Source organism: Vulpes vulpes, chromosome 1, assembly GCF_048418805.1.
Source record: "Vulpes vulpes isolate BD-2025 chromosome 1, VulVul3, whole genome shotgun sequence".
Classification (NCBI taxonomy): domain Eukaryota; kingdom Metazoa; phylum Chordata; class Mammalia; order Carnivora; family Canidae; genus Vulpes; species Vulpes vulpes.
Genome location: NC_132780.1, coordinates 193,388,563 through 193,411,344, shown reverse-complemented (window position 1 = coordinate 193,411,344; position 22,782 = coordinate 193,388,563). Strand labels below are relative to the sequence as shown.

General features: G+C 47.2%; 1 protein-coding gene across 3 annotated transcripts in view; it reads right to left on the bottom strand.

The window, feature by feature from the left end:
* SOBP (sine oculis binding protein homolog) overlaps positions 1-22,782 on the bottom strand; it is a 162,035-nt gene that overhangs the window by 17,762 nt on the left and 121,491 nt on the right. For 2 of the 3 annotated variants that reach the window (XM_072738294.1, XM_072738276.1), the window contains one exon: positions 870-2,788. In XM_072738294.1, the coding sequence (XP_072594395.1) occupies positions 870-2,788 (1,919 nt within the window). Of the gene's footprint in view, positions 1-815; positions 2,789-22,782 lie in introns of all 3 variants that reach the window. The other variant, XM_072738284.1, reaches the window with a different exon arrangement.

Genomic DNA, 22,782 nt, shown 5'->3' with positions numbered 1-22,782 from the left:
AGACCCCCCTCCCTGAACAGGAGCCACGGGTCTCGCTTCTAACGCTCTGCCAGGGAGATGGCGCTTAGTGGCCTGGGGTCAGCTGGCATCAACACGTGAGAAGATTAGTTTTTCTTCTCCTCTGGCCGATGGAATCCGTGATTTTGGGGGGGAAATCTGGTGAGTCGAGACACTGCTAATGAGCCCGCCAGCTCCAGGAAGTGTGGCCCAGCTCCCCTTTTAGGGCAGCTCTGTAACCTCCTGACTGAACATTTGAAGGGTCCCAAGTAACCTGTCCTTCCTCCCCAACGTCCTCCTCTCCCTCAACAGGGAGAGGAGCAGAGAAGCAACGGTTTGGTTAAGTAGACAGCGTTCCAAGTCAGGTCCGCCACTAAAGAGGTCACCCCGAGGGGGGGGGGGGCATGGCCTCTACCTGCCGCGACTCGGTTTTCTCAGCTGTAAAATGGGCATGACGCTGCATCACGACAAGTGGGCACCCCGAGGTGCCCCGGGGGGGAGGGGGGGCATGGCCTCTACCTGCCGCGACTCGGTTTTCTCAGCTGTAAAATGGGCATGACGCTGCATCACGACAAGTGGGCACCCCGAGGTGCCCCGGGGGGGAGGGGGGGCATGGCCTCTACCTGCCGCGACTCGGTTTTCTCAGCTGTAAAATGGGCATGACGCTGCATCACGACAAGTGGGCACCCCGAGGTGCCCCGGGGAGGGGGGGCTCGCAGAACCTTGATTATCAAACAAGGCTCCGCGGCGGCGCCCGGGCGCAGGGCAGGTGCGCCCGGCTCGGGGCGCAGGAGGAGAGCCCCGGAGGCCATACCAACCTTTTCTTTCTTTTTTTTTTTTTTTACTTATTCTGATTTCTAATCCGGAGGCACCTGCGTTTGAGCGGAGGCTCCAGGTCCTCGGGCCCGGCGCCGAGCAGGGGCGCGGCGATGACGCCGGGCGCCAGGGCGCTCTTCTCGGCGGGCTTTGGCACCGGCTGGATCACGCAGCCCGCCTTGGGCAGCATCCGCAGGGCGTACGCGTGGTCCTCGTCCGCGGGGTTGTTGAGGTTCGGGTCCGACTTGTCGCCGCCCGCCAGGGCCTCCTCCCCCATCAGCTTCTTGGCCGCCTCCGCGTCCAGGTGGCAGTTGGAGGCGCAGTTGTTCTCCTTGACCGACTCCAGCTCGCTCACCGCGGGCTCGTCGGGCGACAGCAGCTTCTTGGGCGGCGCGGGCGGCGGCGGCGGCGGCGGGGGCGGCGGCGGCGGCTGCTCGGGCGGCGGCTCCGCGCCCTTGGCGCCCTCGGCGGCGGCGGCGGCGGCGGCGGCGGCGGCTGCGCGCGCGCCGTTCACGATGACGTTGCAGGCGGCGGCGGCCTCCGGGCCCGCGGGGGCGCCCGGGCCCGGGTCGCCGGCGGCGGGCGGGCTGCAGTGGCCGTCCCTGCAGCCGCCGCAGGTCCTGCGCTCCGCGGCGCCGGGCTCGCGCTCCGCCTGGCCGTGCGCGTGCAGCGCGCGGTGGATCACGTGGTGCAGGCGCGCGCGGTGGCCCACGGTGAGGTCGATGACGCCGTCCTGCGGGCCCTGCGGCGGGCCCTGGGGGCTGCCCGCGCGCCGCGTCAGGTCCACCACGTCGCCGCGGCCCGGCTCCGCGGAGCCTGGATGGCTCAGCGCTCGGCCCGAGCAGCCGGGCGGCGAGTCCGCGGGCTTGGACGGGCCCTGCTTGGGGTCCCGGGGGGACAGGGCGCGCCCGCCCGGCTTGCCCCCCGCCGCCGACGGGTCGCCGGGCGCGCTCGGAACGAAGTTCTCCCCGTTGCTGGAGAACCCGTTGGGGGGCTTGGAGTCGCTGACGTGGGGGATGGGGATGGGGATGGGGATGGGCACGGGCAGGGGCACGATCACGGGGTAGGGCACGAGCAAGGTGGGGGGCGGCACCAGCGGGGCGAGCGACGGCAGCCCGAAGTTCATCACCTGCGGCACGGGCACGGGGCCGTTGGGCATCATGCTCACGGGCGGGAAGGGCAGGCTGGGCAAGGGCGCGCCCGGGGGCGGCGGGGGCAGCAGGCCCGGGGGGTTCCCGGGCAGGGTCGGCGTGCTGGGGGCGTGGATGTGGGGCGACAGCATGGGCCGGTGCATGGGGCTGGACGTGGGGCCCAGGTTCCGGGGGCCGCCGGGCGGGGGCCCGATGCCGGGAAGCATGGGGTTGGGCAGCGGGCTGTTGGGGTTGGAGGCGTGGTGCGGCGGCCCGCGGATGAAGGGCGGGCGGATCTGCTGCATGATCTGCTGCTCCATGAAGATGGGCAGCGGCACCGGGCCGCGGTTGGTCATCACCATGGGAGGGCTGCGAGGCGGGACGCCGAGGGGAGGCCCGATGCTAGCGGGCGGCTGGACGGAGACGGGAGGGATGCTCGGAGTCTCGCTGATGGGCATGGACTTGGGCACTGGCGTGGGGATTTTAGTGACAGAGCAGTTGGCGGTGTCAGATGGAGAGACGGTGGTGGACGACGACGGGCCAGGGCCCTGGCTTTGGCCAGCTGCAGCCACCGGGGAGGGGGCCTTCCTCCGAGCATCTGCTAGAGGGATATTCCAAGAGTCTGGAGTGAGCAGCTGCACCCCGGTGCCTTCTGCTTTATTTTCCATGGGAGGGTGTAATGTGCTGCACAGCCCAGCTGGAAGATTGGCCTGTGTCTCTTTGTAGAAAATGTCCATTTTGTACTGATTGAGACATTTTGCACTGCAGAACTGAAGCCTTCTTTCCCCGTCCCCAAAATCCAGGTATTCTTTTGTGTGTCTTATGTGCTTACACCAGTCACATACCTACAACACAGTAATAGAAAAGAGAAACAAGATAAGCAATTTCCTCCGGTAGATAGTGTTTCGTGTTTCACATAAGGGTTCTTTCAAACTTTATCACAATTTTTTTTTTTTTTTTTTTTTTTTTAACTCCCAACAGGCTGAAGTGTTTCTTTCGGAAAGGCAACAGTCTTAAGTGTTTGTAAAATGATTTCTCCTCGGGAAGTCAGACTTGCTTTTTAAATAGTAACTCTTCAGAATAGCAGTTATCACCATCTAGCATTAAAAAACAGCCGCCGCTGCCGCCGCCACCACCGCCACCACCACCACCACCCAAACCTGTGCTGTGCCCTTTCGGCTCAGTGTAAAGGTGGCTCCGACAGAAAGGCGTACATCTATCTGCCTGCCCACGTATTTTCACTTGTCAAAAGAGGCTCGCTGTAAATATAAATGGAAATACCTGTGGAGAGGAGGATTCTCCAGGAGGTTCGGTGGCCTTTGAAACAGAGCCCCATAAAATTCTCCTCACGCAAAGTCACTGTACGCTATTGACTGTGTTCAATAATGCAGTTGGAAAGGTTGTGCTGTGTTAACCAATAACACAAAGCGCGGAACATCATTATGTCTGGCTTCCAAAGGGAAACTTGGAATTAGTCATGAAGTCTGTGTGAGGTTTAGCTATTCCCAACCTGTGATGTTGCAGCAAGCTAGAATTATTTTTTGAGCTGTTTGCCCACTCTCTCTCAGTAGTCAGAATTTTTGGTGACATTTCTTGGCAGGCGGTCTTATTTAACAACTTTTCAAACACCAGAGAACGTTTTCCAAAAGTTGTTATGGCTTTTTCCCCCCCTTCAAATCTACTCCTGGCAAACGAAAGATATCACCAAATTTATTTTAAAGTTGGGCTGCAGAACTAATTAAAGGCTGAGAGCTTTTCCCAATTGGAAATCACTAGACATCAAAGTTCAAAAAATAGTCATTCTCGGCTTCAGAACCCATTACTTTGGAGAAATTATTGTGATTTCATTAACACATTAATTTTGCAACACCATCAGCTCTCACAGATGGTGAAGACATGATCTACAATTCAAATATGACTCTTGTTTGCACAAATGTCTTTCCTTCATATGGCATTTTAAACAAGAATTAATATGAGTAATCTTGCCATAGCTATAAACAGATAAACAGATGTCAAAATTTTCAGTAGTTCTTTCAGTGGCTTACTTTTTTGACTGAAAAATTACACACACAATTTTTTCTTTTTTTCTTTTCCTTTTTTTTCTTTCTTTCTCTTTCTTTCTTTCTTTCTTTCTTTCTTCCTTCCTTTCTTTCTTTCTCTTGGTCATTTCCTTAGCTTAGCACTCAGTCATTACAGCAGCAGAGGAAGAATTCTGAAATGCAGAATTTCACTGAAATGCAGTGCTATGGTGAGTTCCCTGATTTCAAGGCTCTCCTCCATAAAGCACTGATTCCAATATTGCTCTGAACGGGACCTTGTTTCTGTTGAGGAGGGTGTGTCTGTTGTTCTTTTGTTGATGCATGTTGTGTGTGTTTTTTTTTAACTATGGTAAACTGATAGCATTAAAAGATGATAACTTTTAATCACGATTGGTCACATCAACAATGCAAAAACAACATATGCTGGGCATTTGATTACTCATCTCATTTAACTCTCAGCTTTCCTTGACTGTAAACAGTGGTGGCATGCTAGTATGTGACTGGGGGTGTACACACTTGTGGCAGATGTGGCTCTGTGTGTGCAAATCCACTCTCCTCCTTCTCACTTTCTTTTTTTTGCTGATATTTGCAGGTAATATACTGCAAGGCAAGGCGTGAGACCGAATAACGGATACTTATTGGCACACATATGTGTAGTCTCATAATCAAATTTCAGAATCCTTGTTGCAAGAAGAATAATTTCAATGCTAATATACTTCTGAGTTTCAGTACGGTATTTTCAGGTTTTTCTAGAATTACAGGAATTTTTTTTTTAATCATAGTTGAGATGTCTTCAAGTTTATGAGTAAGTGCAGAATTGCCTCTGATGAAAAGAAACACACAAAAATCCACCAGACCCTCAAAATTCTTATCTACATAAAGGTCAAATAAACTAGTAGTTAAACCTTGAGGCAAGTAAGTTATTATTTTTAAAACCTGATCATTTTTGTAAAGTTAATATGTGATGATGTAACATTTAAATTCTTGTGTGAAATAAAGCCACCTGAGTCTATTTCAATATTAGGCATCCACAGAAAGCCTAAAATGTAAATTTATAAGCTTGAAGGAAAGGATCAAAGATAGCTTCTTTAATCACAAACTAAAAAATATTATCAATGAATTAAACTAATTAAAGTAATATGCCAAATTTTCTGGCATATTTCTTTTGGATCTTATTTTTTTAACCATAAGGGGAAAGAGTTTTCTGAAATCCTTAATTGCTTTTTAAATTGCCAGATTGAATTATTTGCCTCCAGAGGATTCCTCTGTTTCCTCAAGCTAAATAAATATTTTCAAGTGGAGTCACAAAAAATAATCTAAATATAACTTAAATGTTCTCCCTTCCTTCACATCCTTCACTTTTAATAATTCAGTGATGAATAAGGAATACCCATAGATCCAACCAATTATCAAATGAGAATTCTCCACCACATTTTATCTATTTCCACATAAAAAGAATTTGAGAGATCAAAGTTTTAAAGCAAAATCCTATTGCATCAAACTTTCTGGTTAAAGCAACAGCCTACTGTTTACAACTCCGCTTCCTGCAACATCCTAAAGTGTTTAGGTAATAGCGTGAAAGTTCATGACTGTCTCGTTTTGGGTAACGTTGAGTGTGAATGTGTGTGCATCCTTGCCTTATTAGATTTCAATTCAGAACACTGACCTGAGCAATCTTTCTGATGAAGCAAAAATTATTAGAGAAAAAAAAAAAAAACCTGTCACTTAAGAAATAATGAATCAAGTCTGTCTTACAGGACATATCATTTAAGATGAGGTCAATGAATTTATGGCACAAATGGCTATATCATGTGAGGCAATAAAACACAGTACCATCATTCATTCTACATCTAACTAATGACACACTTCTGGTAATTAAAGATTTCATCATAGGAGCCTGAGCCGATTACTTAAGATGTGATAGTTAGGTGAAAATATATACTATAGATCTCTCTCTTTAATAGAGTAACATTTGCATATCCATGAAATACACAGCACACATCTCATAAACTATGGTTTTCTGAATTGTGTGTTCTGGGAGAGTCTTCCTTTCTTTTTCCACAGGCAGCTTTATTTTTTGTGTGTGTGTGTGTGACTTTTTGAGGCATTAGTTTTTTCTTATTATGCCAAGAAGTACCAAAATTCCTTCAGATATTTTAAAAGATAAAGATTAAGAAGTGCAGAGCTCAACTCACTGGGCTCTGGAATGATTTCCCCCTAATTCCATCCCAGCTTTGTTTCTGTTGGAATCCGGCCTCTTTGGTTCCACTTCTCTCCCTAACAGGTCCCAGATTGGACAGAGCTGAAGCTAAAGCCGTTTAACGATGGCAATCTGGGGACTGAACAATCAGCTAATGCAATGCCATTGAGCAAGACAGCTGAAATGCTTCGTATCACAAATACATAATGTATCACCAGGAAGACAAAAAGATCACAAAGGAGATAAACAAATGCGTATTCCATTCAACCCTATAACAGCAGTCCTCAAAAAGATTAAATTTACCTTCCTGGGATGTGTCCAATTCTAAACAACAGAATGAACATTTCCTTTAGTCCATTTAGAGTATTTATATTTTGGTGGCTGACTGCCAGGGTAGTACTTATAAGCTCAGTGGCCTGATGGATTCACTCCTTTCCTGTGAAATAAATGTGTGGCAACCTACACCGCTAAACTACTCAAAAGACACTGCCTCAGCAGAAATATCACTTGCTCTTGATAGAAGAAAACTGGAAGGCAGGACTTCTGGTTCCTATAACTCTTTCCATCTTGTATTTCCCCTGGAAAGAAAGAAAGCTATTCATGTTGGCAACTGAGCCTTTATTTTTATATAAACGTCCAAAGTCAAAGCCAAAGTATGCCATGAGGTTACCCACATGGGTATAATATATACATTCTGCTGGGCTTAAGAGAAGATTCGGGTGACTGGGGAGGGGGTCAGGGTTCCTAATTAACACATTAATCAGCTGTCGACTGTGGGAGTGAGGTTCACCCTTTAATGGAGCCCACGACCGCCTTCTGAGTGGTAATCTGGCATGAGGCAATATTTAATTAAGAAGCCCTTTTGCTGAAATCTTTCTTATCTGGGCAAAGACATTTGTGGCAATGGAACAATTAAAAGATAGTAGCAATCCCCTGAATGCCATCAACACTTTGAAAAATGACACAAAACCTTCATGTGCTCCTGACTTTCCACAAATAGAAGCACCCAGGTACCAACTCAGAAGGTATAGCTCCTTAAACGAAATTGTAGCTTGCCCTAAGCGGCTGGTTCTCTAGGTCTTGGCCTGTTAAATGCGGATCTTACAGTCCACATGAGCTCAAGAAACAAAACAAAACAAAACAAAATCATGAGCTCACCCAAGAGTGAAGCAAAGGAGGACAGATAGACATCGGTGGTTGGGGGCGGGGGGGAATCAGCGTTTTTTAGAGTCTGGGGGCACCCTACCTGTAGTCACCCCACAGCCTGAGTTGAGGGCCTCAAACTGACCCCACCTGGAGACCTGCTTCCAGCCTGACGATGGTTCCAGCAACTGTTTTTTGGGGGTTCGACATTGCCTCCACCAGGGCCCTAATTCAATGCCCTCGGGCAGCAAAGGATGCTATGGAAATCACCTGGGATTTGGACTCGGAAGACGTGGGTTCGAGTCTGGGCTCCACTGTTTACTAGCAGTACAACTCATGAAAATCTCAGCTTCGGTTTTTTTTTCCCTCCAAGAAATGGAACTAATAGTAGTAACAGGCAGATCCCTCGGCTTGCTGCACGGTGCGCTTTCTTTCAGTCCCTAGCCTGCCTCCCTCGTGGGTGCTGATGTCCCAGGAACATCCCATATGTTTAAGTTCGTTTTAACTTAACGGGAGAAGGACGTTTCTATGGCAATGTTAGTAAGGAACGGGAGAGCTTGTCCTGTACAGCTCTCCTGCGAGCCTGGGTGTCTTGACATAGGATGGAGTGTTTCTCTCTGGGCAAATGCAGGCTGCACCTCAGACACCAGCCCCTGGCCCAGCTTCCTGGGAGACTGTCCCCAGGTAACAGGGGGGTGGCCGCATGGGCAACCAGGCCGATAGTTCTAGGCACATCCCAGCTGACCACCATCCTGAGAAGACTCTACTCCTGCCGAGCCCTCTCCTTTTTCCAGGCCCAGTCATTCTCTGATTCGGGCAAAAGCTTGACAAAGCAGTGCGGCTGCTTGGAAATGAGTGTTCCAACCATTAAGAATAACTCCTCTTCGGCTCAACTGCTGTTTGAATAGTGGAGGCCATAAACTGTGCTATTCATGTTTTATTAAAAAACAGAGCTGATGAGCGATCTGCTTGACTCATTACATGGAAGGGCCAAAAGCCACAGGATCACGGGCCTTTCAGACAGGAGGACCCAAGCCCGGCACGGGTGAATGCATGTGAGGACGAGCCCCCGTGGAGCAGGGAGGGGTACACTGAAACTGGATTCGGGGACCAACCTCACCATTCCAAGTTTCCTTGTGAAGCTGGATTAGAGAGGGAAGGAAGGAAAAAGACGGCCTAGTCATAGATTTGCAAAGCCACCCAGAAATCAGGAGAGGGACTAAGAACCAGCAAGGGCTATTATTATTATTGTTTTTTAAAGCCAATTCATGGAGAAGTTCATTTTCAAAATAAACTTTCTGCAGGTTTGGATTTCAACATGATGATGTTTGCTGCATAGTTCTTTTTATTTATGGCTCTTACTTGGGTTTTTTTTGTTTGTTTGTTTGTTTTGCTTTGTAGCTTGGTCTCTCTCTCTCTCTCCCCACTCCTCTCTCTTTTCTCTAACAGGATTCGGAACTCAAGGCGAGGCCAACGAGCATCTTTGTTAGAATTGAAAATCTGGTTAGAAAACTGCCCTGTAGGAACTTTATACCATGACCCAAGTTCTTCTTATACATTTTAAGCTGGATTTCAGAAATCTTGGCCCAGGTCACCAGGGCAGATCCTTCTTCTGCACGTGTGCCATGAATTCAGTCAAGCAGAGAAGAGATGGGCCTGGTTTTCAGGATCTCATTGAGCGTTGACAAATGGCTCATTACTGACCCAAGTATGTTTCTACAGCCAAAGTAAGAGATGGAGTCCTGGCCTGTATTCAGTGACCGTGGGTCCTTCTCACAGCCAAACACATGATTGAGAAGAAGGTGATTTTTTCCCTTTGGTCGCTCTTATGATTTAGCTTGCCTAAGAGCATTAGCATATCATCACACAACTCTCTGCTTCATTTATGCCGAATAGATGCAACTTATATCTTCCCAACACAAGTCATCCCGGCGGAAACTAAAAAATTCAAACATTGGAAAATCTGGCCGACTTGGTGCCAAATGTCTGCCTCTCTGTTTTCCAGTTACTGGCCCAGAGAGGACACAGAAATAGCCCAAGAGATCTCAGAGCAATGAAATTTAGCCCTGAAAAGAATCTTAGAGATCAGCAAGTCCACTCCTCTAGCCTCCAGCTCCCACTGGGGCCAGCCACCTAATTACTCTGAGCCTCAGGTGCTCAGCTGGGAGATGAGATCATCAATAGTGACAGCTCTCCCCGAGAAAAAGGCCACCAAGAAGGAACCAGCCCATTCTCTGGCTGCTCCTTGGAGGTTCATAGCTGCTCCTGGTAAACGCTCATTCACTTAGCAGCCTTATACTGATTACTTGGAACCCGTTGGACACCTGGCTAAGAGCTTTATTTGCAATGCCTCATTCAATCCTCTTTTAACAGTCTGTCGCATATTTCTTGGCTCCCTGTGTTATAAGCGAAACTAGCTCCTACCTGTGGATGCTCAGGACTGCCCCCACATAAGCCCCTAGGATCCACCCCTGCCCAGTCGTCAACTCTCTCCAGAACACCCCATCAAAAGTTATTATTTTTATGATAGTGCCTGCTGGAAGCCCTGATTGGATATTAATAATAATTTAGTACTAATGATAGCTAGCATTATTTAAGCATTAGTAACCATGCTAACCCTGTCTCATGGATTACCTCGTTTAATCTCCACCCCTCTCTTATCACCTAGATAACTGGGGTTTAAGTAGATTAAATAACATGCCCACGATTATCCGATTATCCGTGCAGGTAAGAGATGGCAGACCCAGATTCTAACTTAGATCTGTCTGGCTTCAAAGACCATATTGCCCTCACCATCTCAAGGATGTTTGCCTTTTCTTTTAAAACTACGGGATTAAGACGATTGGCTAATACTTCATAATAACCTCATCTTGAAATTCCAAAATTTAGTCCTCCAAGAAACCTCACAGTACAAGCTCAACCTGACTTTCCCAACAAGCTTGGGTTCTCTTCTTCACATACGCAGATGGTCTTCCAGGTGGCACTCAGACTTCCTGTGACAGGGAGGACCATCCAGATCCATCCACACAGCCAAAGAGAGATTCACATCATAGTGATCTTTCTTTCTCCTTTGCGCTGATTTTTCTAGTGGCCTTCTAAAGACGATCATGATATAATTGCAGAGCCCTGTGCAGCCTAATTTAAGGCAGCCTATTCTGTTGTTGGACAGTTTTGACTAAAAAAAGCTTACCCACTTCACATCCCTGTCACTTCCACCCACTGATAGCAGTTCCGTTCACCAGGGTCCCCTAGCACAGGCCAACTCCTCAATCTCAGCCTTTCAAATACTTAAAAAGAGCCATCATATTTTCCCCAGATTGTTATTTTTAAACATCCTAGTTCCTGTGCCCATTCTCCAGGGAACAAGTTCTCAGAGTCCTCCTGTCCTGTCTGTCGTCCTATGCCTTGTACCCAGGCATATACTCCACCTTGGTAATGCCCCTCTTAAAGGGTGGAGCCTGGAATGGAAGGCAGCAGCCTGACCAGCACAGAGTCCAGGGAACTCTCCTCTCCTTCTTACAGAACACTGTACCTCCACTAATACCACCCAAGAATGCATGTGCTGCTTCTTTTTTTTTTAAAACAGGCATATCCTGCTATATGGTCTTTGCTTTTTAAAAACAAAACTTTAACTGCTTTGTACCAAGCCTGAAACTTTTACTTATCTCCTTTAATTCTAACAACAAACTTGTTTTTTTTGTTTTTTTGTTTTTTTTTTTATTTATGATAGTCATACAGAGAGAAAGAGAGAAAGGCAGAGACACAGGCAGAGGGAGAAGCAGGCTCCATGCACCGGGAGCCTGATGTGGGATTCGATCCCAGGTCTCCAGGATCGCGCCCTGGGCCAAAGGCAGGCGCCAAACCGCTGCGCCACCCAGGGATCCCCCTAACAACAAACTTGTAAAGAAACTACTGTTGGGGATTCCTGGGTGGCTCAGCGGTTTAGCGCCTGCCTTTGGCCCAGGGCACGATCCTGGAGTCCCGGGATCAAGTCCCACATCGGGCTCCCAGCATGGAGCCTGCTTCTCCCTCCTCCTGTGTTTCTGCCTCTCTCTCTCTCTCTCTCTCTCTGTCTATCATAAATAAATAAATAAATAAATAAATAAATAAATAAATAAATAAATAAATCTTTACAACAACAAAAAACTACTGTTTTCCTCCTTTCACTTGAAAATGAGGAAACAAAGGTCAAAGAGACAATGTGGTTTCCCTGAGCTCTCACAGCCTACAAACAGTGGAGCCCAGATCCAGATCCAGAACTTCCAACCCATCCTCTTTCACTCTGCCACACTGCTTGCTTCATTCTGAGTTTCTGGTCAACCAAAACCCTTTTCTCCTAAGTGCTCATCAATCAGTTGTTTAATGATATATTCAAGGACTTCTGAGGGTAAGCCATCAAACCTACTGGGTCTAGAGTTTCAGAAATCAGAAACTCCTCCCAATTTTGAAAATTTGGTCAACGTTTGTCCTTTTCTGTCTTTTTAAAGTCTGTCCCATTTATCATGACAGAGCAAAGATTATATAAAAGTAGATATGAAATTATCTACAAATTCCTTCATAGGGGCTCAGAGATCTAAATTTGCTTAGCATAGCAGGTGCTTTCTGCCCATCTCTTTGCCCATAATGTGGGAATCAGGGCCTTCTTTATGGGAGCTGCCCTACCTAGTCTCGAGAACATTCTTTTTTTTTTTTTTTTTAAAGATTTAATTTATTCATTCATAGAGACACATAGAGAGAGAGAGAGGCAGAGACACAGGCAGAGGGAGAAGCAGGCTCCATGCAGGGAGCCCAACATGGGACTCGATCCCGGGTCTCCAGGATCACACCCTGGGCTGAAGGCGGCTAAACCGCTGAGCTACCGGGGCTGCCCTCAAGAACATTCTTTTTGTGGAGACAAAGGGAAGAAACCAAACAAGAAGCCCTGTCTTCTCACCTGCTTTTGTTAAATATTAACCGTATGCTCTAAACATTGATCTATCCAACACTGCTTCTTGTTCCTTTCATGAGCATAGCCCTAAGAGCTCCCTTTATTGCCCTGGGCAGCTCCCCAAGGATTCAGCCCCCTCATGCATCCTCACCTTTCTGACACAGAATTCATTGGTGGAATTCCCACCCCTCCCCACCATGTTGTTCCTCCACCCCTAAGACTACACTGAGCCTCTGATTGTGGGACTAAATCCACTTTTCCTTAGAACTTAAACAAAACCTGCTTTTCTAAATCCTAGGGAATGTGGCTGGTCATATCCAGCATTCTCTCCCTCTCCACTGCACAGTCCAAGACAGTTGGGTCACTCCCCCTCCCCATCCACATACTAAGTGGCTCTCCTCCATGTTAACCAAATGGTGGTCCAAGTCAGATTCTCCTCACGCTTTCTCTGCCCTCTCAGAACTATCAACAAGGTATAGGAGGAAAGGTCAATTATTCTGTTTTTAAGAGAATGACATTCTTAGCAGATATCTAGGTAAGCTGTCCCATTTCTTGCTTCTTTGCTAAATAATCTGTTTTTAATGTCTGCTTCAGATTTTGTACTCAATACCCCAAAATAATTCCTTTGATGTTTCTATTTATTTTCCTAAAATTCCCATCTTACATTTCCTCTGAAGTGCATGGATTGCCATACAAGGATATAGTTTCCTGAATTTTAATCACCTGTTAGATATGTTGGGGGGTAGGGGGCATGCTCTTTTACATTTTAGTTCTTTCTGTTAGCTCTAGTCTAGATAAAAAACCAACAAATAAACAAAAACAAACAAACAAAAAAACAAAAAACCCTCCAAATCTCAGTGGTATCTCTGAGAGTATTTTTATCTCAGAGTCCTTCCCACTCTGCCTTGGTGGAGAAATGTCAGAAGCCATTTGTTTGTTCCTGTTCATGACTGTGTATTCTTGAGAAGGACTGGTTCCTTCTTCGCTATCCCAGCTCTTCCTGAGTCATACCTGCTAACTTCAGTGCATCCAACTTTACAGGTTTATTGAATAGTTTTGCCTCTCTTTCCCTACCTCACAATTTAAATTTTTCTTGATGAGAACCTTAAATCTCTAAATACATTCCTCCCAATCTTCAGTCAATGCCCCCAGGCTTTTACTCTTCACTTGGGAAGCAGCATGGTTTGGTGAGGGAAGTGGTGAGCTAGGAATCAGAAACCCATGTCCTGCCCACCCTGTAACTTTGGGTCGTATTTCTGTGCCCTTGGGCTCTCTGCCTACCTTCAAGTTCTGCTCTGAAGATCAAAACAAAAAGTGCAAACGAAAGCACCATGAAGAATAGAAGTGTCATATAAACATAGATATTTTCATTTTATTATTATAAATGTATAAGAACAATCTTTAGGTGTAGAAAACAAAAAACAGAGCCAACTGGTCTACCTAGACTCTGCTCTTATTTACCCGTATTCTTCTATTAAATGTTAGTTATAAAAACAAAGAGAAAATCCACCACTATGAATTTTCCTGTGATGTGTACTTCAAAGTAAAAAAGCACACCACAAAAATAAAACCCAGAAACCGAAATCAACAAAACACTTGACCCCCAAATTCTCCACTCTGTTTCCAATGGCTTGTGGAGTGTTTGACAGCTACATAATTGCAGTAATGAGGAGGTTTGTGGGCCAGGTTGTGGTCGTAGGCTCACTACGGATGTTTTAGCCCTAGGCTCAGCTTCAGGCCAGCACTAGCCGCCTGGGCCAGAGTCACGAATGGAATCTCTTATGCTTAGTCACGCACAAATGTGACATTTATGGCACCTGGGACACAATGCTGCAAATCCAAAAGGCCTAGGATGCTGCGCTTACAAACTTGGGGAAAAGAAATAATGTAGGTTGCCTATTATCTTTTTAGTTCATTAAAACCTGTGAGAACACCCACTTGATGGCTGTTTCTTAAGCATCTAAGAGGCATGTGCTGGACGGCTTCTGATTTTGGATCTACACGTTGGTTCTTTTGTCTCTAAAATGCTTCCTGTATGCTTGTGGACTGTTGTTTTGCCTGGTTCTCTTCCATCTTTGTTCCATGAATTTAGTCATCCTGCCTTGCCAATCACCTGGTTGAAAGCCAAAACTCCACTGAAGCTAGATTCTCCACTGACCATCCCTCTTACAAATTCTGGGTCCAGTCTCCCATCCAGGTTATCTGAAATGCTAAATATTATAAAGCAGGACAGCCTGGGACAAAGATATGTTCTCCATATGTTTAAACACACCTGTCATTCATATAAGTCCTTTCTCCCGGTAAATTCAATTAACTCAATAGACACTATCACAATATCACTCACAAGAAGTCTGCAAAGAGACAAGCAGCCAGGAGCACCTGGGTCGTGCAGTTGGTTAAACTCAACTCTTGGTTTCAGCTCAGGTCCTGATCTCAGGGTCATGAAATGGAGCCCTGCGCTGGGCTTTGTGGTTAGCACGGAGTCTGCTTGGGATTCTCTCTCCCTCTCTCTGCCCCTCCCCGCATGCATGCGCACGCTCTCTCTCTCTTTCTCAAAAAAAAAAAAAAAAAAAAATCTTTAAAAAGAGAGAGACAAGAAGCCAGATAATATGTTTTATTTTAGAGATAAATAAATGAAGACTAGCAACCATTAAGTATCAATTGTCAGTGTTTGGGTAAAAGCCCCCATCTCATAATTCCTGTATAACTACATCTTTCTTTGGTTCACTCTGACAAAGGAAATGAAATGGGAAGGAATTTCTATTTCCATTTGACCCATTGTACAACCGGACTCTTGGCTCCGGTTGAAGAGAAATGAGCATGACAGAGTTACCTAGTCCAAAGAGCCTATGCAATGGGCCTCAGATCCGGTAGGATACAAAAGACAGGCATAGGGATCCCTGCATGGCGCAGTGGTTTGGCGCCTGCCTTTGGCCCAGGGCGCGATCCTGGAGACCCGGGATCGAATCCCACGTCGGGCTTCCAGTGCACGGAGCCTGCTTCTCCCTCTGCCTTTGTCTCTGCCTCTCTCTCTCTCTCTCTCCCTCTGTGACTATCATAAATAAATAAAAATTAAAATAAAAAAAGACAGGCATATTTGGGGGGTAATCTAAATAGGTGAGGGCAGGCCTCTCTTCTAGTACTGAGTATCTCAGAGTGAAATAAAAAGGGATTGCCAAGTATATTCTGCTACAACAAGGCATGCCTGAAGTACAGACCAGCACGTGCAGAAGATGGGAAGAACAGGAAAGGAAAGAGGGAGGAAGAGGAAAAGAACTGTGTATTAACTAGCTCTGGATCAGAATGGAATCTGCTAGGTGCCAAGTGCCTGCTATGGCCACAGCCCTGCTATTTCCCTGGCCGTAACTGACTGGCCCCAAGGGCACCTCAAGACCTTGGCTTGGCTCTTACAGAGTAATCCAACCAACCAACTAGGTATTCCTTCCTTGGGAAGGCGGGGATTAAGATAACTCCAAGAGACTAAGTAGCTGTTGCTTGTGGGAGTAAAGCCAGAGGATCACCGAGGACCGCCAGTAAGCAGGAGCCAGGGGCAGCAGATGGCACAAGGTGGAGTGGGGAAAAGAGGGCCAAAGTGGCAGACCTAGAAGTCAAGTGGTAGGGAATTGCAAGTCTTCAAAGACCACATGCTAAAGCAGGACGCAATGATGCTTGCACCCGGCAGGTAATAAGACCGTCCAGCTGCCCACTTATTAGTACCATGGGACCATCCTTGCTGCCAGAACAACGGTCCACACTCCATGAAGATAAGCAGCAGTGGCTGCTACAGTCTTGCTTATTTCCTTGGGCTTCTTTACAGTAAGACTCTAACCCAGCTTTATATACTTTCTCTGATTTAATCCTTACTCCAACTCTATCAAGTATCATGTTCTATGAAAGGATGAGGAAAATCTAGGAAGGGGTAGTGACTTCAAAGTCCTTGAATGATCACACGATACCCCCCACCTGTGATGAGGAAGCTCTCTGCAGCACATTACCAAGCCATACCCTGCTATGGGTGTGGGTTGCTCAGGGCAGCCTCAGCCTGCAAAACAGGAAGCTGACACCAGAGCATGCCTCTTACATCTGCCTCTCTACACCAGCACTATTTCTGAGGGTCACCACACGAAGGAAATGTGACTGTCACAAAAAGTCCCTGCTTGTTTCTAAGTGCACTGCCAACGCCCCCTTCCCACTAAGCATCCTACCCCAACTTTCTAATTGCCTCTGTGGTATTCGGGGAAACTGCAGTCCTATCCATGTCCTGCTCCTGGAGAAGGATTCTATGGCCAAGTGAGTCTGGGAAATGTTGCATACCCTGTCTATGCTCCTTCTGGAGATTCTTAATGCACATTGCCATATCTAAAGCCTCCTTTGAGAAGTTCTGTAGAAAAGAAATGTGTTTAACTTCATTAATCCAGAGTTTCCTCAACACTGCAAAAATGGAAGTCTTTTTTTTCCTTCTTCTAGTAGAATCCTCTAGAAAAACACTTTGGAAAGTGGCACTTTAACAATGTAGCTGCACGTAAGACAGAGCCAGGAAATGTAGGCCTTCCCACGAAAGCCTCTGTGGTACCGGGTCTGAGTCTCATGAGCTTTCACAGCCCAGGGCACCGTCCTGTACGTGGGGAGGGTTCCAGGCAGCTGCTGGTTATCAACCAAACTGTAGGAGAGGGTGAAGGGGATTCCCATGCCTGCACCCTGAGGCCTGACGCCGGGCTCGTCCTGCTGGAGTCCAGCTTATACGGCCTCTTGTAGCACTTTTCTCAGCCCTCATCAGCTTCCTGTGCTCACCCGGGCCTACACGCTCTTACACTTCACCCTGTGGTTTCAGCTGCTGCGCTCACTACGAACTCAACTCTGTCCTCTCAGTTCTAGTCACCCCACACTGCCCGCAAGTCCGGCACGATGTCGTGGACACCGTTACCTGCCATGTGACCTTCCAAACCCCAAGGCTCCACCCAAAGCGTCTTGGGTCACACCACTGCCTTTTATGCACCACGGATGAACTCACGAGCGTCTCATGAACCAGCCCCCACAATCGAGGCAACAAACTCTTAGAGCACAGCGACAAACAGCATGTCAGTATTTTCGTATTTATACACAAAGGACAGTCTTATCTGTCATGCTGAGTAAAAATAAAAAATCAAGAGATACTAACTCAATTCATGGGCCTTGCTGGCCCATGATTTTCAAGGAAATTCCATTGGTCTATGAGGATTTATTCTACTCTGCGTCACATCAATCATTTCTCTCTTCCTTTGGCCATTCGCTGCCATAGGCCTCTGGGCACAGTCACCCTTTTCACGAGCGAGTGACATGAGTGTCCTAAAGGACCAGAAGAACTATGGTCTCCAAGGGAGAGTGGGCGATTAATTACCCCTGGCCTAAGTAAATTCTTCTCATCCGACACCTGCCTCCTGTAACACATCCTTCATGGCCTGATAAACCCAATGGTGGCGGGGATGCCCCCATACCATGGTTTCTAACAGGTAACCCGACTCTCTCAAGTCCTACCGGTTGGAAGCAACTCGAATTCTTTTCTAAGTCCTCTTGACAGCACAGGGTCATTCTGGCCATCCATTTGACTAAAAAGGGTTGCAACAATCATCTAATGGGAAAGCGTACCACTACTTCAGCCTCCGTACTGCTGCTGTTGCTAGAGACCTTACGAGAACACGGGCTTGGCCCTGTGATCGTCACAATGAGCCGTGAAGCGAGCAGGCCCGCTGGCTCACTGGCTAATTGAGCTTTTTGCTGAGCACCAGTGAGACGTGAGACATGACTTTGGATTGGAATTCCATTATGAGTTTTTAATAATTAAACGTTACATGTTTGGAACCTCATTCTTCTGTATTACTTTTTAAATATTAATCTATTTACATCAGCTGGACTTCCTGCAGCTTGGTAGGCGCAGCACTCGGGAGTCACACTGTGACAAGACAACTGTGTGCGCAGCTTAAAACATCTCTGCTGCTCAGCAACGGTGAAGGCGGCACTAGCCCCATCCTATATCAAAATTATCCCACCTTCTAGAAGGTGGCTTCCTCCATTTCTCAGCACGCTCACACTCTCCTCATCGGCACAATGACTTTGTAAACTAGCGAGGGTCCAAATCAATCTGCTTCTGAGAGTTTTGTAACACCCCTTGAGCTTGGGGAAGGGGGGATCCTGCCCTCTTCGGAACCGGGGTCAGGATAGGGATGCGGAAGGCACGTGAGCATTTCCTTGGATAGTACCCCCACGTTGTGATGAGACTCTGGCATAAAAATTTAAAAACAGGAGCACACATAAAAACTTCATTAAGGGGGATCCCCGGGTGGCTCAGGGGTTTAGCGCCTGCCTTCGGCCCATGGCGTGATCCTGGAGTCCTGGGATCGAGTCCCATGTCAGGCTCCCTGAGTGGAGCCTGCTTCTCCCTCTGCCTGTGTCTCTGCCTGTCTCTCTGTCTCTATGTCTCTCATGAATAAATAAGTAAAAATCTTAAACAAAACAAAACAAAACAAAACAAAACTTCATTAAGGCCTAACCTTGCTCTATATGGGGCCCTCAAGCCGACAGGGCTTCTCCCCAGGTGCCTGGCAACCACTCTCCTCCTGGACTGATGCTGCTGGGGCTTTCACGGTGTGTCCTCCCCTCCTCCCACTTCATCCCGGAGTTAGGGGGTGCTCTCCCTGCTGCTGGGGATCTCCCACTCAGGTTTGGCTGTCTGTCCATCCTCTCCCGGCTCTAACGCAGAGCACCCTGAGCATTGAGAGACGGGGCCTTCTCAAACGCCTGGCTGCACCGGTGGACAGCCTGAGGTCAGGCTTCAGTGGAACTGGGATTCTAAGCCAGGCGGGACAATTAGGAACCATTGAAATCCAAGGATGGGGGAACCAACGCAGCAAGAGCCCGCCGCTCCGGAGATGACGGACCCCACTGTTTCTGCAGTCAAGGTAATCATCAGACCTATGTCTGTGCTTGGCCCCTTGCAGAGAACAGTCTCCAATTTGGTTTCGATTTGAGAATTTTATTCCCTTTTAAGACAAAGCTGGCAGCACAGACCAGCCATGGACTGTTTTAAAGAGTAAAACACCGTTTCACTTAATATAAAAAGATGTAGGATTCAAAGTAGAAAATGACATGGGAGCTACCCTCATTATAGAAAAATGGCCCTCCCAGCTGCCCACCTCAATGACCACCGAGCAAGAGGGAAGTACGGACACTCCTGGGAGATTCAATGTAAAAAATCTCTACCAAATGTCAGTATGTTGTTTTACCTGACAGTCCAACTGAATGGCTTATGCAAATACCTCAGTGCAAATGGCCCTGAGTAGGCTCACAAGGAAGCATGGGTCCTGTGCATCCTCTGGACGATGCGTGGGGCTGGCACGGCTGGTCCAGGAAGGCTTGCAAGGCCTACGACGGTGACTGGTGGTCCCCGGAAGCTGGGACCACCTTGGGAGAGCTGTCCATACTGGCCCATGGAGGACAAGTCGGTTCCCAGCGTGTAGGGGAAATGTTCCAGGGGAAAAGAAAAGCTCCAGGCTCATGGAGGGCTCTACCGTGACTGAGGCCCACCATCCGCCTCAACCAGCAGTGTGCAATTCTCCCTGGAGCAGGAGGCTCCTTTACATCCAGAGTTTCCAGAGCCATCCCCACCAGACACTGGGAAGGATTTCACCTCCTTTTCCTTCCCTCTAGAGGCAGGGCTAACAAGCGAGGGGAGAAATGGGCACCTGCCCAACCCCGCATGCTCTCCAGAACTCTTGTCTGATGCTCACGTACAGGTTTCTCCCTTGGGAACACACCACCTCCTGAATAATGCCTGGTTTTAGGAGAAGCCCTTGTTAAAGGGGGACAGAAGTCATTCAGAAGGGGATCACCACCGGGCTTTTCATGTTGTAAGACCAGAGGAAAGCAAAGAAAGTGAAGTTCTCTCCATTTGCCTGATCCCCAGAGGCCACAGTGTCCTCAAGATTATCTTGGTCTCTGTCTAATTTTCAAGTGACTTGGAAAACAAAGCACAGCATTCCCTTGAAAATATCTAAAACCTTCATAAATCCATTGCTTGGAAGTACTCCACTGATACCCAGTCTAAATCTTTCTTTGCTGGGGATCTCTGGGTGGCTCAGTGGTTTGGCACCTGCCTTCGGCCCAGGGCATGATCCTGGAGTCCCAGGATCGAGTCCCACATCGGGCTTCTGCATGGAGCCTGCTTCTCCCTCTGCCAGTGTCTCTGTCTCTCATGAATAAATAAATAAAATCTTTAAAAAAAATAAATCTTTCTTTGCTTAATTTCATTCCATGGTTCCTACCCTAATTATACCCCTTATCTCAATTAATAAACGAATGCCTTCCTTCCTTGGTGTTGACATCCTTCAGATATCTGCAGACCACGATTGTGCCCACCACCCAAATCCTCAGACCTCACCAATGTCAGTCGAATGCAGGGGAAAGAATAACACCGTCCCTGTACGCCACAGACTCTGGCTGAATCTTTCCTGCTTTGTTAGCCCCAAATCCTTATCCATTTTGAGTTTCTTCATTATCAGCCAAAAGGGGAAATGCCAATAGGGTGGAATAGTAAACAGTTATCAGAAGATATTCAAACTAATGCTCCCACTGAATCTGCAAACAGGAGACAAAATCCCCAAAGAGTAATTAAGTCAAATACTTCAAACATTTCCATCAATGATGCTGAGTGACTTTTCTTTTTTTTAAAGGAGGAGCATACTTTAAACAGTGAAAATGATAGATCAACATCAAATTCCCTTTTGATATTGGTTGTAGATTCAGCATGTAACAATTCAGTAAATTTTGGGAGTTCAAGGTCATAACACCTAGGCGATGAACTGGCACCAGAAAGTCATTTCACCCCACCTCCCAAGCAGTGCAAGGGAGTCCTGTTACAACGTGCTTGGCTGGTCATCTGACCCAACGGTGATGCTTCTGCCAATGGGGAACTCACTACTTCACAATGGTGCCCATCCTATTCTTGCTAGCAAACTCCTTCTGATACTGAGGTCTGCCTTCTTGCAACCCCTCCCCACAGACCTGGCCATTTCCCTCAGGTCCACTCAGCATGGCTGCATCCTTTTGTACACAGCTGCCCTTCATACACCTGGCAATGGGGGTATGTGTTCCTTTGGCCTTTCCATCCCAGGAGGGACGTTCTCGGTCACTTCTATTGTCCTTAAGGCATCATGACTTCCAGACCATCATAGCCCAGAGCCCCTTCATCTCACTTCCGTTCCATCCTCACTATGTAACACCCCAAGGAAAACATGACACGCTCTAAACCCATCCTCCAGGAATGGGCAGAGCTGAGCTTCCACGAGACTACATGATGTGATTTTCTGATTGCTGTAGAGATCTGCCTTCCTCCTTCTCGGGCATGACATTCTACCTTTAGAGATTTCTTTATTATTTTTTTAAGATTTTATCTATTTATTTCAGAGACAGAGACAGCACAAGTTGGAGGGAGAGGCAGAGGGAGAGGGAGAAGCAGACTCCCTGCTGAGCAGGGAGGCCAATGTAGGACTCGATCCCAGGACCCTGAGATCATGACCTGAACCAAAGGCAGACATTGAACTGACTGAGCCACCCAGGCACCCTAATATTTCTTTCTTTAGGTTAAAAAAATTACATATCTAGGACTCCTCTGTTAAAAATCCAAATACCTCTGAAGGGATAATATTTTAAACCACCAGCAGCCAGTATGAATAGATTTATTCAGTATCTTAAGACTGAGACCTGCATTCTCCTCCCAAGTTTGTGACTTTCTAACTGCAAAACCACAAGCAAGTCACGTAATCTCTCTGAATAGGAAGTTCATCAGCTGAGAATAAGGTAGTGGGGCCCATAAATTCTTAAGACAACAGTCATCGAACATTAGCCAAGTATTTGTGAACTTAGAACAAACACATTTTTTCTCCTTTCTTTCCTTCCCACTTATTACCTCTACAACTGTCAGGAAAAAGGATCTGATTTCTACAGACAGGAGTAGAGTGGGTCACTGTTATCCCTAATATCCAGGCAGCTAAGGAGTAACATAAGACACCTGAGTGCAACTCCAACCAACAACCTAATGGTTATGCATTTTTAATAAATGTTTTTCTGCCATCCCTCTGAAATATTTTGAGGTATCACCTTTGAAGCAAGTTCAAAGAGAATTCATAACCACCTGGACAGGTATTCTTCTTCTGGGGTTGGTCTTAGAAGGATCCTTAAGAAACTCTATATAATGATTTCTGCAGCAGAAATGGCTGGGATGGATTAAGTTCGTGGTAGGGCACACAGCACCCCCACCCCCACCCCCACCCCGAGTGTCCTGAGCTCCTGCTTGCAGACAGCTCTGGGGCTCTGGGCCAGGGCTCCTCCAACTTGCGTATGCACCAGAATCACCTGGAGGGCTTATTATAACACAGATTCCAGATATTTGTACACCAATGTTCATTGCAGCATTATTCACAATAGCCAAAGGGTAGAAACAACCCAAGTGTCCATCAACAAATGAGTGGATAAATAAAATGTGGCATATACATACAA